Source organism: Muntiacus reevesi, chromosome 1 (assembly GCF_963930625.1).
Source record: "Muntiacus reevesi chromosome 1, mMunRee1.1, whole genome shotgun sequence".
NCBI lineage: Eukaryota > Metazoa > Chordata > Mammalia > Artiodactyla > Cervidae > Muntiacus > Muntiacus reevesi.
The window spans coordinates 142,829,080-142,848,314 of NC_089249.1; the positions used below are offsets into that span (position 1 = coordinate 142,829,080).

The following is a 19,235-nucleotide window of genomic DNA, read 5'->3' on the forward strand; positions in this document are numbered from 1 at the left end:
TTACTCTAGCAACAGCAATGTGCGTGCTCAGTCCTGCCTGACTCTTTCTGACTCCATGGACTGTAGCCGCCAGGCGCCTCTGTTCATGGATTTTCCAGGCAAGAATACAGGAGTGGGTTGTCATTTCCTCCTCCAGGGGATCTTTCCGATCCAGGGATCGAACCGGTGTCTCCCACGTCTCCTGCACTGGCAGGCACAATCTTTAGCACTGCGCCACCCATGGTTTATTCTAGCCTTGGTAAATGTCTGAGAGACACCCAGGTGGAGAGGTCTAGTACACAGTGGGCAGGTAGTTAAGCTATCTCCAGACGAGAAGAAAGGTGGGGCCTGTAGAGTAGAGTCTTAGGAGTTTGTGACCCTAGCTCCTCGTTTCATAGCTGAAGTACTGAGAATCTAAAGTATACACTGAGTCAGAACTGAACGCAGACAGATCTTGCTCCAGAGTCCCTGCCTTAACCAAGGGTAACCACAGGGGCAGCAGAAGGGCTCACCTCCTCCCAACAACTCACACAAGATTCCCAGGAGTCAGCCTCAACATAAAGGATCCATTTTAGAGTTAGCAAGTCAGAACGAGCCATGCCTGCTTACTGTGAGCCTGGGCACGAAAAACAAAACTCGTGGCACTAGCCACTACACTGACCTCAGGTGAGTCACCTTCCTTCATGTTTACATATAAATTTAGAACTTATTAATTTCCCTGGAGAAGGAAATGCAACCCACTCCAGTATTCTTGCCTGGAGAATCCCATGGACGGAGGAGCCTGGCGGGCTACAGTCCATGGGGTCGCAAGAGTCAGACGTGACTTAGCGACTAAACCACCACCACCACCAATAATTTCCTAACTACAGCACCAAGGGAGATCTGAGTGCCTTCAAAGATGAGGTTCTGGGACATTCTAAGGTGTTGACTTTGCACAGGGGATCTCCAAGTAAGAAAACTGAGGAAGGAGAGCAGAAAGATCTTCATGAAACAAACCGATATGACACATTCTGTGACACATTCAGCACAGCCGATGAGTTCCTAAAACAAAATGCTTGGTGGGCCAGGTAAATCACTCTGATCTAGAGCAGGAGCTTCGCAGGGGCAGACATAAAAAGCAACACTGGGAACATCCTAAATGATAGAGAATAATGGGACTGATGTTCAGCTTACAGTCACCAACACTGGTTGGCTTCTGTCCCCAAGGTGGCTATTCAACAAGTCTGTCTGTCTGGCCACTTGACTGGTCCAAGTGTGGACACTCAAACCACCCAAGAACAAAAGTGAACCCAAAGGCAGAGAGTCAGCCCCTTTCTAGCAGAGAGGGTTAGGTGCTGGGAACAGCTGTGTTCCCACAGTGCTGAGGAAACAGGTCTGAAGCTGAGAAGAGTCAGACAAATGTACAGAATCACCTCTGTCAGCACCAGGTCTCTGGTTCCAACTGTCCCTGCCTTCAGTTATGCAAAAACAACATGTAGCCAATAAGGTAGCTAAATGAAGATGAAGTGAACTGAGCATAAGACAACAGACTAAAGAGATAAGTTTTGCCTAGATCAGTCCCACCCTAATTCCTACTCACTCATCTAATCACCTGATCAAGTGAAATCACATTAGCAAAAGGCCCCACAGCATCTTAATTCCCCCTTCAATAGTACTCACCAATACTAAGTTATTCAAAGTCAGATTCAGATCCTGCCTGTGATGCCTACTAGTTGTGCGTCTCTGAGCCTCAGTTTCCTGATCTATAAACTGGGGATAGTAATAGGATTCACCTAATATGAAACACGAATTCATGCACTTAGAATGATGCCTTTTAGAGCACATAGTAAATGCAGTGACAGCATTAGCTGCCACCATTCTCAGAAATTCTGAAAGCTCTGAAGGGAAGATCTTTGTGTCCTGCTCACTGTGATATGCCCCGTGGCTCTCACAGTGCTGGGGATATAACAGGACTTCAATACAAACTTGCTTATTGACTCTTTCTTTGAAAAATAAGATAATCAACATAGGTTTTAGGTTATAGGATCTTAAAATTATGTCTGCTAATAAGGCTTCCCCAGAGGTGGCTCAGTGGGTAAACAATCCGCCTGCAATGCAGGAGACACAGGAGACACATGCTCAATCCCTAGGTTGGGAAGATAACTTGGAGGAGGAAATGACAACCCACTCCAGTATTCTTGCCTGGAGAATCCCAAGGACAAGAGGAGCTTGGCTGGCCATAGTCTATAGGGTTGCAAAGACTCAGACACGACTAATGCAATTGAGCATGCATGCACAGAGAAATGAAAACTTTACAAGAAACACCACTACACTTCTGAGATGCTCTGGGATTCAGATGATGGAGCACCAGTCACAGGAAAGAACGTATGAGTTCAGGGCTCTGGGCTGTCACAACTGAGAGCTTCTCTGAGCCCCTCATGCTTGCTAAATAATTATGATTATAAGATTACTTTCTCAGGCCTTTCCTGGTGGTCCAGAGACTAAGACTTTGCCTTCCAATGCAAGGGGTACAGGTTCGATCCCTGGTCAGGGAGCTAAGATTCTACAAGCATGTGTGCATGCTAAGTCGCTTCAGTCATGTCCAACTCTGTGCAACCCTGTGGACTGTAGCCCTTCAGGCTCCCACACGCCTCAAGGCCAAAAAAACAAACAAATAAACAAAAAAAAGCAAACAGAAGCAGTATTGTAACAAATTCAATAAAGACTTTAAAAATGGTCCACATCAAAGAAAAAATCTTAAAAAAAATAAAGATTACTTTCTCAATTTAGAAATATCTGGTAAGCAATAGCTTCCTTTCTGGCAAGATGAAATTCGAAGTTGAATAACAAGTCTCCACAGCAGGCCATTAAATCGGATGGGAGTGAAAGAAAGCTAGCAGATGTCCAAGACGTGAATCTGTGTTAAAAATGTGTATCTCTATCTCTACAGCCTTTGAGTTTGTGAGGTTACTTCACATCTCTGTATTATCTTCATTACAATGCCAGAGGGGAAGAGAATGGAATGAAAAGACCAAAGATTTTCTCTTGTGACTTCTGCACAAGAAGTAGACTTGACTGCAGATATAGTCTTTTTTTATTACTAGGAAAGGGAAATTTATCATGTAGGCAAATCTCAAGTGATTTTCAGAAATACAAGACATAAAGTACAATGAGCTGTGAAAAATGCCACATTTGTGAATGCATTTGAACTCTGCCACTGGCAATTTGCATACTGTCACAAAAGAGAGGCTGATGCTGACTCAGAGAAATTCTCCTATAGGGAACGCTACACTCCTGCTATAGATGCTATTTTCATACTGGATCTGAAATACTGGATCTGAAACAGAACAGTGTTCACACAGTGGCTTCGGCTTCCAGAGACAAACTAGAAATCCTGCAGTTCTTGTAGTTCAAGATCTTGCTTTAAAAATGAGCAGGGTATTATACTTGAGAATTCCAGCCTAGATATAGAAGATTTAAGAAGAAGCCTATAATCATCAGAAACACATATTAAACTATTTTTTTCCAATCTTGGATGCCAGCACTTCAAAAGCACTTAGGAATAATTTTTAATCAAGCACAGCAGTCAAAATTGATAAACTGAACCTGATACAGGTGGTATATTATCTCTTTAAAATTCCACACCGAACTCATTACCTTCTCCCGTAAGTCTGTTTCATTCTTATGCTGTTCCTTTTTTTTAAAATTAGTGACAACATCAACCTCCCAGTTATCCAGGTTTAAAACTTTTACTAAAAGCCAGCTTTTACTAATCTCTCTCTTTGTCCTCCATTGAATGCTTCCATTGAATCATTTGCAAAGTATTCCTGATTTCAAGGACTTTCTACTTTGCTATGAAGCAAAGTAGATTTTTCTTAGACTTTGGGATTTCACAGATCAGAAATTTTTCAAAAGAATTTTGAGGTTACAGAGTTACCTTCTGTAGGGGGCAAGTAATTGAAAGCATAGAAATATTAGGTTGGAGCATATGAATTTGCTGTTTTATGAGTCAAGAAATGGTCAAATATCAGTGATTTAAGAGGGTTCAACTTAGTCAGGTCCTTTCCCCACAACTGCCACCAGATATTACCACCATAATGCCCTGTAGGAAGAGCCATTTTTACACTAAAAAGTTAGCTAGAACATAGTTTTAAAGGATAGTCCTTTAAGTCAAATAAATTTAGCTTTATGAAGAACACTCTATGTAGTTATTATTTTTCATATTTCCCACTGACCAGTAAAAACTGTACAGATCCATGTGGGTCTAGTTAAAAATTCTTTAGTATTATCTGGATATAGAAGAAAGCTTGGACTTTGGAGTCTGACTGTGGTCAGATCCTAGTGTTCTAGTTAGATTACATGCTCTAGACAAATAAGACTTCTCTAAATTTCAGCTTCTTCATGGGTTGATACCAGATACCTCTTGGAGAGGCAGTGTAGCATGAGTCAGGCCCATGAGTCAAACACATACTGCTTTGAATCCTTACTGTGGCATTTTCTGCCCCTAAGCCTTTGAGCAAGTGACTCAGCATCTCAGATACTCAGGTCCCTGGTCTGCAAAATGGAGGTAATGATGCTTTATTGTGGGGAGAATGGAGATAATACACTGTGTTCATTCTTAACAAATGATAAGTGCTCAGCAAATAATGGATCATATTATTATTACTACTACTGCTTTTGTTTGGATAAATGAGATAATCTTTTCAAGTGTCTATTACAGGGATAGGTATTAAATAACAGTTTTCTGTCTTGCAAAGACACTTAAAACTCAGTAGATAAGACAAAACAAATCATCTTTCCCTACAAATCTGCTTCTCCTCCTCTTCTTTCTTCACCTTATTTATATGGCCACTCTGCACAGCATGCAGGATCTTAGTTCCGGGACCAGATATTGAACCTGGGGCTTTATAACAATGAAAGTGCCGAGTCCTAACCCACTGGGCCACCAGGGAATTCCCTTCCTCTTCTTTCTTTTCTCGGTGAATGGCATCAACCAGCCAATGACCAGCCAGTTGGCTATCCATGTTGTAATCTGAGAGTCCTTGCATCACTCCTCTTCTTCAATTTTGACATTCACACAATCATTAAGTCCTATCAATTCTAACTCCTGTATTTATTGAAAATCGGCACTCACCAACAGATCCCCTAGTTTAGGTCACTATCAACTTTCATCTCATTTTACTCTAACAGCTTTTTAACTCTTTGTCTTCAGTTTTGACATTTTCTATCAGATTCTTCACACATAAGCTCAAAATGACCTTATCAATGGGTTAATCTCATCATTATAATCTCCCTTTAAAAAACATCTCAAAGGTATTAAGCCCTTTCTCCTGGTCCATAAGACTCTCCACCAACAGCTCCTGTCTATTTCTTGGCTTTCACTTTCTGCCAGGCCCACACGCATGACCACGGCTCGTAGACCTGGGATGCAGCCTCAGGTACTCACAGGTGATGGGGATGATGTAGGTAGGTACTCAGGTACTCACAGGTGATGGGAAGCAGGCTAGGGTTAGAGAATGGTGGAAAGGTAGGGAATGAAATAAACTCAAAGTGAATAACTGATGAAAAGGGCAGCTTGGAATGCTGGTCCATTTTCAGTAGAAAATAGAAACAAGGATCTTTAACTTAAATATATCCTGACAAGCAGCTTGTAACCTTTGCATTAGACCTAAGGTGGTGAACTCCTGGATGAACAATATCTTATCTTTACATTCTTAGAGTTTGACACATCACAGTTTCTCAGGAAATGTGTATGAAAAAAAGAGGTAGTTCTAGCATACATAGATTTTATATAGACAAAATCTGGTGTTAACAATAGCTACATTTACTGAGCCTTTCTGCATGCCAAGCATTATTAAGGGTTTTACATACAAAGTCACACTTGATCTTTATAGGACAAAATGACTAGCCTCTTACCCCCACACCCCCATTTTTCAATGAAGAAGACAGAATAAGTCACTTTCTAGATCAGAGCTAGTGAAGGCTGATGGGGAAGTTCATGTTTGTTCAGATATCAGAGCCCATGATTTATATTTGACAGTCTTTTTAACTTAAAAAAGCAAGTACTATCAGACCATTTGGGGATATGGGTATTATTTACAACACTCAACACTGATTTTTCAATAAGCATGTTTGAAAATTTTATACAGATCAAGTGCATCAAGGTAAAGAGTAAAAAGTGTTCCTAAGATGCTCCTATTCTGGCTGGTGGGGACTTGAAATGGTAAAATGTACTGTCAGCTGCAGTGTGAATTTCCATGTCACAGCCCATTTAGGTTAATGATAGTTAATTCAGAAACAGTTCATGTTTCCCCAGGCATCTTGCTACCCTGTAAATTCTAAAATCTCCACAGAGAAACTATAGTTTGAATGCACTTTGAGTTGACTGCAATACTCCTCTAAATCTTCTATTCTTGTTCTAAGGATCAGCAATTACATTTCATAATGAAAGACAATAGTAAAGACAACACTGCAGACAGTTTGCAAAAAATCTAGACATTTCGAAAAATTCTGAAAAATCTAAGTGTTCTTGATGCTGCTGGGCATGAACCAGGTCTGGAAGGACAGGGATCACTTGACACGCAGACTGCAGTGTTGCTAAGCAGTGTCATAAAACGAGGCAGGAATGCCAGGCACATCTGCTGGGGGCATTTCCTAGCAGGGTTATCACGGGCTGCTGGCCAAGCCCTGGGATGATGCTTGTTCTCAAGACCCAGATGGTGTAACAATTGCCATTTTAGTAGCTTTAAACCTGTATTCAGAGGAAAGCTTTAAAGCATACGTACAGCAGGAGGTTTGCATACTGGGAGCAAGAAAGGCAAATTCTTTGACTGGCAACTCTGTGGAATTTACCTGGTAAACACATATATTACCTTGCTGTTTATTTTATTATAATTTTTGCAAAGACAGAATATGACACTATATCCTGCCACTGCCATCTCTCCCAGACTGCCACTGCCTTTGCTGCAGTAAACTCCCAGCCAGCCCATCAGCACCCATGCTGGCCGCTGTCCAATCTGATCGCTACAGTTCACCTACAGTTTAGAGTCACCTCCAAAGCCCCCCACGGCTTCCTACTGCCGTAAGCGGAGAGACCATCTCATCAGTGTGGCCTGGTTCTTGTTATCTGCTCCAGTTGGGTTCCCACCTCACCAGTTCTGGCAACCGTGAATGTGCAGAATGTCAGTTTTCCAGACCCACTGCGGCTCTAAGGTTGCCTAGCTCCCGCCTTTGCTTCTTCTCTCTCCCACTGTCAGGTAGCACCAGCTTCTCCTTCAGATCTCAGTTCAGTTTTCCCTGGGAGAGACCTCCCCAGGAAGGTCAAATCCCCCTATAATATGCTCTCTTAGCACCAAACACCTCTTGTTCTTAGCTTTGATCAACGTTTAGATTTCAATCTATCTGTGACATTACATGATGTCACTGTCCTAAGAAGACTGTAAGCATCGCAAGAAGAGAGGCTGTGTCTGTTTACCTTTGGCAGTATCTTCCCAGGAGCTAGCACAGAGTGCAGCAGTGGGCCAAACACAAGAATGTGTGAAAATAAACTCAGGCTTTCATTCTGATGGAAAAAGAAGTCAAGCTTCTTCTGTTAGGGTGCAGATTATTAAACATTTGCAAAAAGTTCCAAAAGGTGGAGAGATTATACATTAAAAGCTCCTTGCATGGGATCATGTTACAGCTATTTAACAGAATCACAGAATTTCCAGTCCAGAGCTTGCTTAGAATCATATTTCTGATTTGAGGAACTTCTCTGGTGATCCAGTGGCTAAAACTCCGAGTTCCCAATGCAGGTGGCCTGGGTTCATTCAGTCTGGTCAGGAAACTAGATCTCACATGCCACAATTAAGAGTTTGCATGTTGCAATGAAGATCCCACATGCCACAACTAAATACACCTTAAATGCCACAAGAAAAACCAAAGATCCTATGTGCTGCAACTAAGACCTGGAGCAGCCCAATAGATAATTTTTTTTTAAATTTCTGATTTGATTTTAGTTTGTGGGTTGTCTATCTTCTGTCTTCCCCCTTTCTTCTTCCTCCTGTAATTTTAAAAAACATCTTTATTGAGACATAATTAACATATAAAATTTATCCATCTACAGTGTACAATACAATGGTTTTACCATTCAGAATTGTACAAGTGTCATCACAATCGAAGTTTAGAGCATGTCATAATCTCTGAAAGAATACCTGTACCCATTAGGATCATTACCCATCCTTCAGACATAGGCAACCACTAATTTACTTTCTGTCTCTATAGGTTTTTATTCTTGCAGCATTATGTATCAGTACCTCTTTATCTTTCACTGTTAAAGAACTGCACCACTGTATGAGAATACCAGGCCTTCCCAAATGGAGCTAGCGGTAAAGACCCTGCCTGCCAATGCAGGAGACGCAAGAGACTGTTCGATCCCTGGGTCGGGAAGCTCCCCTGGAGGAGGGTATGACAACCCACTCCAGTGTTCTTGCCTGGAGAAATCCCATGGACAGGGGAACATGGTGGGCTACAGTCCACAGGGTTGCAAAGAGTTGGACATGATTGAAGTGACCTAGCATGCACGCTTGGCGGCTGGTAGACATTTGGGTTGTGTTCATTTTGAGGCTACTATTAATAATACTGCTGTAAACATTTGTGTACAAGTTTTTGTGTGTTATATATTTTCACTTCTCTTAGGTATATACTTAGGAGTAAAACTGCTGGGTCACGTGGTAATTCTGTTTAATATTTTGAGGAAATGCAAACCATTTTCCAAACTGGCTGTGTCATTTTACATTTCTACAAGCAATAGAGGAGAGTTCCAACTTCTCCAAATCCTTATCAGCACTTGTATTATCTATGTATTTATTCATTGTTTCCTAGCAGGTATGAAGTGGTATCTCATTGTGGTTTTTGATGTGCATTTCTCTAATGGTTAATGAGGTTGACCATCTTTTTATGTGTTTATTGGCCATTTGTACAGAAAATTGTCTATTTAGATCCTACCTATCTTTCAATTGAATTGTCTTTTTATTATTTTGTTGTAAGGAAGTAACTTTGAAATCATTTTACTGGCTATTAGTATCTGTAACAACATGGAGAAGGAAACAGACAAGAACCAAAAAAAATGTAAATTAGTTTTATATCAAGGAAGAAAACTATAGAATGAGACAAGATTAGAGATCCAAAGAATGTGCTAACCATCAGACAACTGCACTCATTTCCCACGCTAGTAAGGTTATATTTAAAATCTTGCATGCTAGGCTTCAACACCACGTGAACCAAGAACTTCTAGATGTCCAAGCTGGGTTTAGAAAAGGAAGAGAAACTAGAGATCAAATTGCCAACATTCACTTGATTATAGAGAAAGCAAGGGAATTTCAGGAAAACATCTATCTCTGTTTCATCGACTACACTAAAGCTTTTGATTGTGTGGATGATGATAAAGCGTGGAAAGCTCTTAGAGAGATAGCAATACCATACCATCTTACCTGTCCCCTGAGAAACCTGTATGCGGGTCAAGAAGCAACAGTTAGAACACTGTATGGAACAACTGAGTGGCTCAAGATCGAGAAAGGAGTATGACAGGGCTGTCCGCAGTCACCCTGTTTGTTTAACATATACGCTAAGCACATCATGAGAAATGCTGGCTGAGTTACAAGCTGGAATCAGGATAGGTGGGAGAAACATCAACAACCTCAGATATGCAGATGATACCACTCTAAAGGCAGAAAGTGAAGAGGAACTAAAGAGCCTCTTGATGAGGGTGAAGGAGGAGAGTGAAAGAGCCAGCTTAAGCCTAAATATTAAAAAAACTAAACTAAACTAAACCATGGCATCCAGCCCCATTACTGCATGGCAAATAGAAGGGCAAAAGGTGGAAGCAGTGACAGATTTCCTCTTCTTGGGCTCCAAAATCACTGCAGACAGTGACTACAGCCATGAAATTAGAAGGTGATTGCAGGAAAGCTATGACAAACCTAGACAATGTGTTGAAAAACAGGGACATACTTTGCCTACAAAGGTATGTATGGTCAAGGCTATGGTTTTCCCAGTGGTCACGTACAGTTGTGAGAGCTGGACCATAAAAAACGTAGAACATCAAAGAATAGATGCCTTGGAATGGTGGTGCTAGAGAAGACTCCTGAAAGTCCCTTGGGCAGCAAGGAGATCAAACCAGGCAATCTTAAGGGAGATCAACCTTGAATATCCACTGGAAGGACTGATGCTGAAGCTGAAGCTCCAGTATTTTGGTCATCTGATGTGAACAGATGACTCATTGGAAAGTCAAGTAATATTTATTGTTTGAACAAATAGATCACACAGTGATACTTCTGATGTTTCAAGGAAGGTTATGAGAACTATAAAGTGACAAGAAGATGGGGTTTAGAGGCAAAGAGAACTAGGTTTGAATCCCAACCGTATTATTCCAGCTGTGAGACCTGAGGAAAAAGTCTTGCCATCTCTTACCCTCAGTATCTTTTCAACAGAGTAGGGCTAATAACAGGTGCATCACTGGGTTAAATAAAATAACCAGTAGGAAAATGCCTGGCACAGGTTAGCTTCTTGAAAAGTCTTAGTGTCCTTCACTTTATGCAACATTGGTTTGGAAGTCTACATAACTTCTACCAACGTGAAAGGTAATTTTCAGAATCTACCTATTTCTATGCCATAATTTTCTGTGTTGGAGTTCAAGATGTAGACAAAAAGGAAATGAAAATAACAAAATTCAGATCTCAGTGTAACTCTCTTGCTGTCCCCGGACTCAGTTTTGTTCTGTTTGCATCTCGCTGAGAGGCAGTACTGCATAGTGGTTTGGAGTGCTGGCTCCAGCCTCAAAGCGCACAGGCCTGGAACCTAGCTTCACTGGGTGATTCTTTAGGCAGCTTACTTAACACTGCAGCACCTCAGTTTCCTCATCTTTTAAATGAGGATAATACTAGTACTAACTTCACAGGACTATTACGAGAGCAAGTTTAGAACAATGCCTGGCACACAGGCATTCAACAGATGCTGTCTGTTATCAGCAGTTGCATTTTGGGGGTTGAAAACTTCACTTCGGTTTTCCAAGTTACACCTAATGCTTCACATAGAACAGCTAATCCTTATCTGACTCACCTTTAATGCTTTAATCAGCATAATATCATCACCAGCATTAACACAACTCCCTCTGAGACAGTGATTCCATGTACTCGGCATGGTTCTTCCTGGTACTTTATAGTTACTAACTCCTTAGCCTCACAATAACCATTATTTTCTTTCCTCCATCTTACAGACACAGAAACTGAGGCACAAAGACACAAAGCCATTTGTCTCAGGTTACATGCCTAGTAAATGGTGGGATCAGGATTTGAATCTAAGTAGAACGGCTCTAATCTCTGCACTCTTAATAATTTAGTTATATTATCCACCCAAAAGTATATTAACACAGATATCCCCAACATGATAAAGACATAGGTTTAAACCCAAAAGAGTAAAATAATTATTTTAGGGATTCATGCTCTTCTATGTCAAAATACCAGAGAGAAACAGACCCTTCGGGATGAGGCCCAGCTCTTCTAATTTCTAGTTTTGTGATTTGTCACTAAGCAGCTTAAGGTCTCATCTGTAAGTCAGGGATAAATAACTCCTGCCCTACTTCTTACATTGGGCTATTTCGGGGATAAAATTGAATAAAATCACAAACTGGTATCTTGTTAGAAAAAATAGATACCAAAAAAATTAAGCTAACATTAAAAAAAGACTGCTTTACAAATTGCAAAGCTCTGTACAAATAGTTGGTTGTTTTTTGTTTTTTTAAGTTCCTTTGAAAAGGCTTAAAAAATAGTCTTAACAGGCTCTCACCTAGACTCCTGAAATAGATTCCAGACACTGCCCTGCCTCCAGTCTCTCACAATTGGAATCTATGCTTCACAAACCATCATCTGATCGGTTGTCTAAAAACAAGCTATTTTCCCTTTAAAATATAATTTTAGAGAAATCAAATATCTACTGAAGCTATTATAAACTCCTTGGCTGTGAGTCTGGGGACTATGGAGATATGGATGATGGAGATATGGACTATGGAGATATGGATGAAAGAAAGTCATAACTGAAGAGTGGGAATAATCACTGGAATATATGGGGACTCATGGCTTAGTCCTAATTCTGAAAACAGGTAATCTTGGAGAAACAATTTAATAGCCCTTTGGAGTATAATTTCTCATAGGTAGCACCTAGTACATATGCGTATCTATGTAGTGAATGAGACATTTATTGAACACTGAGCATGAAATACTGAATACATTAATCTATAATCCATAGTATAAGTCATAGTTCTGTGATTCTACTATTCAGCTTCTATTGCCCACTGTACAAAAGTCCAGCCTTTACTCTTAACTCCACCACCCACACTGTTTGATCCACCTGGTGAACTTCCCCTGTTCACTTCAACCTCAGCAGTCAATCACCTTCTTATCTTAAAAGGTTCACCTTAAAGGCCAAGAGTCTAAGAAACCATCCCTAAGCCCTGAACAAGATGGTTGTCTATCCTCTTTTGAAGCCCTGCACCATTTTTTTCTCTCTCTCTCTAATACACATCTGCCTGGTCTGATCTTCCAGATAACAAATTCTCCTATCTTCACTGATGCTCAAGGGTAAGCTGCTTAAGAGCAAGGCCTGAGTTTTTCTCCTGGTTTCTCCTGTAAAGGCCAGCAGTGACTGATGAGACATATGCTCCTACAGGAAACAAATAGTGCAACCTTTAGAGGGTTACATCTTACTGTTTCCCACTGGCATAAACTAAGGTGAGAGGAGTCAAGGCCTGTAAAGATCACATGCTGTTTTCTCACAAGGTGCACCCGGCAACCATCCGAGAATGGTGCAGCAGCACAGGGATGCTCACACCAACTGCATAACAGAAACAATCAAATGATGGACTAATGATGAGAAACCGCTATTAATACAGTTTACCCTTTAACTACATTGGTTTGAACCACGTGGGTCCACTTATACAGATATTTTTTCAAGTAAATACTAAGCCACAGATCTGAAGGAACCCAAATCACAGTGGGCCTTATAACTATAAGCTATACACAGATTTTCCACTGTGAAGATTGGCACCCCTAACCAACACATTTTTCAAGAGTCAATTGTACTTATAACGAGATGATAATGAATATGTTAGGTTGAGCCAGATGAAATTTTTACCCTTGAGAATAACAATTTCATATAATTTAATTTGCTAATTTATGTATTATCTATCTCCCTTCCCCCATCTACTCATGAATAAGTCTCCACAAATGCAGGCATTTTGGTACATTTTGTTCACATTTATATCTCCATTGCCTGGAAGTGGCAACTGGCAAATATATTCAGAATTAATGAATGAACTTACTAAGCACCAACTATGTGCCTTATACTGTATACTTTATTGCCTATTTGTTTCCTCATCCTGATTACTCCCATTCTTCAGATGAGTAAACTGACACTTGATGAGGTCTAACTTGCCCAAGTTAAACACAATCTTAAGCAATACTTTATGCTAAGCCATTGATATTTATGCTATAAAAGTTGTTCAAATTCAGGCTATCTTTCCTCAATTGACTAGACCATGCATATTCTATTGGAAATGGTAAAAAGAAATTACAGAATACTAAAAAGAGAAGGTCATGGGGGAAGGGAAAAATAAATACCAGTCAACGAGTTTGGGAAGGTTTTTATTTCTGTTAAAATACACCATGGAATATTACTCAGCCGTTAAAAAGAATTCATTTGAATCAGTTCTAATGAGATGGATGAAACTAGAGCCCATTATACAGAGTGAAGTAAGCCAGAAAGATAAAGAACATTACAGCATACTAACACATATATATGGAATTTAGAAAGATGGTAATGATAACCCTATATGCAAAACAGAAAAAGAGACACAGAAGCACAGAACAGACTTTTGAACTCTGTGGGAGAAGGTGAGGGTGGGATGTTTCGAGAGAACAGCATGTATATTATCTATGGTGAAACAGATCACCAGCCCAGGTGGGATGCATGAGACAAGTGCTCGGGCCTGGTGCACTGGGAGGACCCAGAGGAATCGGGTGGAGAGGGAGGTGGGAGGGGGGATCGGGATGGGGAATACATGTAACTCCATGGCTGATTCATGTCAATGTAGGACAAAACCCACTGCAATGTTGTGAAGTAATAGCCTCCAACTAATAAAAATAAATGAAAAAATTAAAAAAATGAAAATAAAAAAAAATACAATGAAGCATGAAACAATATCTAAAAATTACCCCCAGCCTTTCATGTCCTCTGCCTGAAGGTGGGGCTCTTCAACTATCTTGGAGCCCCATCACTGGTGCTGCCTTCTTGGGAACAGGGTAGATGATAGATGGCTTTTGTCTGCAGCCTACAGCTGAGCCTCTGTGGGACTATCAGCCTCTCCCAACAAGCAAAGGAGTATTCTCACTCTTTTTACCATCTTCCAGGGATGAAATCAGGGGCTCACACTTACAAAACCTATTTCTTTAAAAGACGTTTCCCTAACCTATCTATAGAAAAACAATGTCAAAAAGAACAAGTTAATAGTATTTTTAAATGAAAGAAGGAGTTTGAAATTTGCTGATGTTCCTCATCCCCTTTCAGTGCCAAGATGCAGTTTATTGTTTGGAAAGGGAATAGTGTAACCCTGGAACACCTTGCTCAAGAACAATGGTCCTCATCTGTTGTTCCTGATGCCTCATGTAGGATTTGTGTAAGAGTGGACCTTGATAATTTCCACTTTTGCCTAAATGTCCTTTTCCATCCTCCTGAAAGAATCAGTTCATTTTCTAGGACATGGACCCTAAGCCAGTCTGATATATATTTTCTAAAAGTTGAAAGAAGATAAATGGATGATTTTTCAAAATCCTTCAAGTAAAATGAACAATTCTATGCTATCATAAAATCACAGTGACCCTCCCAAGTGATTAATTCTTTGAGGTTCATAAGAGATTTTGAAACAGAGAGGGGGAAAAGCCCACACGTCTTTCGAGAACTTTCAGTCTAACCTTGGGAAGTGCCAGGCTGCAAAACAGGAAGGTAGATTATGAGCAAAGGCTGGGAGTCAGACCAAATGAGATCAATCTCCAGACTAGTGACTGGCTTCTGGCAAGGTAATTAATGTCCTTAAGCAAGTCTGAGCTTCTCAGGTGGCTCAGTGGTAAGGAACCCGCCTGCCAAGGCAGAAGAAATGCGTTCAATCCTTAGTCAGGGAAGATCCTCTAGAGAAGGAAATAGAAACCAGTCCAGTATTCTTGCCAGGGAAATCTCTTGGACAGAGAAGGCTGGCGGGTTACAGTCCACAGCGTCTCAAAGAGTTGGACATGACTTAGTGATTGAATAACAACAAGGCAAGCTTTCCTCATGTGTAAAAGCAAAATATTGCCACCTACACTATGAGGATCAGAAAATGAATGTAGAACACAGCACAGCACATGGTATACAGTAAAAGTTCCATAAGTATTAAATAACAAGCTATCCAATATTAGGTAGGACACATAAGGAGGGAGAATTCTCTAAAACTGACTAAATCTGACTTTCTCCTAAAGCTCTAACCCCTGGGTAAGTTTAAATAACTTTTATTATAAACAAAGGAATACATTTAGTATCTATTTCTTTGCCTCTAGGACTAATTCAGCACCACCTTAGCCTAAAGAAACCCTATTTAAACAAGATTTAAAAGAGAGATTGCTTCTTTAGTCCCAGACAGCACAATTCAAGAAAGGAGGAGGACGCACTGTTCTTTAGGTCATTCGCTATGTGGATGGGTCATTCGCTATACAGAAAAGCTTCCGCTGTCTCAGAGATCAAGATTCAAAGAGAAGTAAACACAACAACTGACCCAAAATATAAACAATTCATCCCTAAAAGGAACATTGGATGAAAAAGCCAGGATTCTCACCAGTTTGGAGCTTTCACTTTCAGGAGATTGTTTAAGACCAACTTCGAGACTGGAGTCTTCCTCACCACTAACCAGTTCAGTGCCGCTCTGATCCTATGATACATTAAAAAAATTTTTTTAAAAGTGGCAAAGATGTCATTCTTCACTCACAGTCACCTAAACTGTACTTTATCAGAGTTGCTTGCTTTATTGTTGTAGTGGATATTGTGGATGTGGTTTCCTCTTTTCTTCCTTTCCAGTAGAAAGCCTTTCTTTTTTTTTTTTCAGGTATCTATCTGTTGCTCAGAGATATACCTAACAGAAAGCTGATCCCTACTCTCTGCCCTGAATATTCACTGAAAGGACTGATACTGAAGCTGAAGTTCCAATACTTTGGCTACCTGATGGGGAGCGCCAACTCACTGGAAAAGACCCTGATGCTGGGAAAGATTGAGGCTAAGAGGAAAGGGGGATGACAGAGGATGAGATAGTTGGATCGCCGACTCAATGGAGATGAGTTTGAGTCTCTGGAAGATAGTAAAGGACAGGGAATTCTGGAGTGCTGCAGTCCATGGGTCACAAAGAGTCAGACATGACTGAGTGACTCAACAATAATGATGACTCTCTGCCCCCAGAGTAGGCCTGATTGTCTTAAGGCTAATCTCAATTCTTCTGGCCAGTGATTCTGCCAGGAATGAATATGTGGTCCAGTTCTTGTCAGTGAGGCACCAAGAGTGGTTTCTTGGAGACTTCTGAAAAGGTCCTTCCTAGAGCTTAAAAGAACCACAAGAAGTCCCCATGGCTCCCAAATTAACAAGAGAGCATAAAATGCAAATAGCCATGGACAGCCATCCCATAGCCAGAGGGAAACCAGACTGAACGACAGAGCAAAGACAAAGATGGAAGAACTGGTTCTCTGAGGACAAAAGCAGGGCACTGGACCAACCAGAGCTGAAGCTCAGCTTTAATCTTAGCAATCTTTTTAAGAGAATGGCAACCCACTCCAGTATTCTTGCCTGGAGAATCCCATGGACGGAGGAGCCTGGTGGGCTACAGTCCATGGGGTCGCAAAGAGTCGGACATGACTGAGCGACTTCACTAACTAACTAATACACTTATTTATTGCTTCAGTCAGCCTGAATTAGCTACTCTGTCCCCTCCAGTCTTTCAGAGACATTTGCTTTCTTCTGCACAAGGCTAAACTATTTGATAAGAGTTTATATTTATCATGTGTATCTCTAAAACTTAGGTACTGAGTACCCTGCCTGGCACATGGAAAACATTTGATAAATATTGGGTTGGAATACAGTACTTGCTTTCTTGATGATTCTTTTCCAAAAATTCCTAAAAATATTTACTTAATGTAAATGAGACATCTGGTAATAATAAGCCATATTAAAATTCCAAGGCACATTAGGCATCTTCTCAATTGAATTATGATATGTTAAATATTATAGTCATTTGCTTTGCTTTCTGGGGGCACATAGAGGAGAAAAGGATAATAGACAGAGTACCTACATTATATTTATATGGATTTTTATTTTAAAACACCACCATCTGGGATTATTACAAATTCAGGTGGGACTGTTTATAGAGAAATTGTTTTGATTTTGAGACATTCAACACATAATTTAAGAAGTATGAATTAAAGCAAAGATATGACATTCTTTCAGCTATCAAATGGACAAGCAAATAGAAAGAGAATATTCAGTATTAAAAATGGTGCAGGGAAATAGGAATTTTTACACACCACTGAAAGTATAAATTAGCACAATCTTTTCAGAAAAGAGCCCCATACATCATATAGATATCAGTTCAGTTCAGTTCAGTTGCTCTGTCGTATCCAACTCTTTCTGACCCCATGGACTGCAGGGTCATGGACACCAGGGATCCCTGTCCATCACCAACTCCCACAGTTTATTCAAACTCATGTTCATTGAATCGGTGAATTGAATTGATGGCATTGAATGCCATCCAACCATCTCATGCTCTGTCATCCTTTCTCCTCCCGCCTTCAATCTTTCCCAGAATCAGTGTTTTTTCAAATGAGTCAGTTCTTTGCATCATATAGATATAGATGCAGGGGAAATACTTGCAAGCATATAGCAGAAATTTTTTAAATTGTGTACTTCTGGAGTGTAGGATTAGGGATTGGGGGATTTTGCCTTAGTTATTTCTACACTGTTCAATTAAAGAAGAATTGGTATGTATTAAAGAATTAATTGATGCTTTCAAATTGTGGTGCTAGAGAAGACTCTTGAGAGTCCCTTGGACTGCAAGAGATCAAACCGCCAATCCTAAAGGAAATCAGCCCTGAATATTCATTGAAAGGACTGATGCTGAAGCTGAAGTTCCAATACTTTGGTCACCTAATAAAAGAGCCAACTCATTGGAAAAGATCCTGATGCTGGGAAAGATTGAGGGCAAGAGCAGAAGAGGGTGACAGAGGATGAGATGGTTGGATGGCATCACTGACTCAATGGACATGAGTTTGAGCAAACTGTGGGAGATGGTGGAGGACAGGAAAGCCCGGCATGCTGCACTTCATGGGGTCGCAGAGTCGGACACAACTCAGTGACTGAACGACAACGAACCAATTGCATGTTATAAAACAATAAAGGAGAGTTATGAGAAACATCTAAAAGAAAAAAAAATTCAAGAAGGTAAGTAGCATGGGCTTTAGAATTGGCCAGATCTGAACTCAAGTCTCAACTCTGCCATTAGAATTATAAGATGATCTGCAAGTTACTTTCTAAATCTGAGTAGAGTAGACTCATGAACAATGTGGGGATTAGAAACAGATCCTCCCCACAGTTGAAAATTTGTGTATAATTTATAGTTTGCCCCCTGTATCTGTGGTCCTTTGGCATCCAATCGCAAATTGGGTAATACTGTAGTATTTACTATAGGAAAAATCTACCTGTAAGTGGACCCACAAAGTTCAAACCACATTGTTCAAGTGTCAACTGTACTTTTTTTTAAAGTATACATAAAAATATCAAGTTAAAAATACTACCCCATCAGGTTGTCTTAAAGATTAATGCACTAACTTGTAAAATGTCTATTAGCACAACACTAAGTGCTATTAATTTTTATTTTTAGCTTTCTGTTGAGACAGGCTTTGTTTATGACCTGTTTCATGTAGTTATCACAAAAAGGCTAAATAAGTGAGTGCCACTGTGATCCCAATTCACCAATAAGAAAAAATGATACATTTAAAATAATCTGTTAAAGAACTCCTAGCCAGTAAGAGGTAGACCCAGGATTCACAGCTAGGTAAGACTACCACCAAAGGCCAAATTCTTGGTAACTATTCCTCAGATCCTAAGTGAATTAAATGATGCTCCTGTTTCTTATTCTTTCTTTTCATTTCTGAGTGTTGATAACTAATCTTATGAAAGAC

The 19,235-nt window shown here is 40.3% G+C and overlaps 1 protein-coding gene across 6 annotated transcripts in view; it reads right to left on the bottom strand.

Annotated features, from left to right (window-relative positions):
* Positions 1 to 19,235, bottom strand: part of PATJ (PATJ crumbs cell polarity complex component) — a 358,862-nt gene that overhangs the window by 86,515 nt on the left and 253,112 nt on the right. For 4 of the 6 annotated variants that reach the window (XM_065911866.1, XM_065911861.1, XM_065911858.1 and 1 more), the window contains exon 31: positions 15,854 to 15,946. The exons of the other annotated variants lie outside the window; for them this stretch is intronic. In XM_065911866.1, the coding sequence (XP_065767938.1) occupies positions 15,854 to 15,946 (93 nt within the window). The remainder of the gene's footprint in view (positions 1 to 15,853; positions 15,947 to 19,235) is intronic. 6 annotated transcript variants of the gene reach the window in all.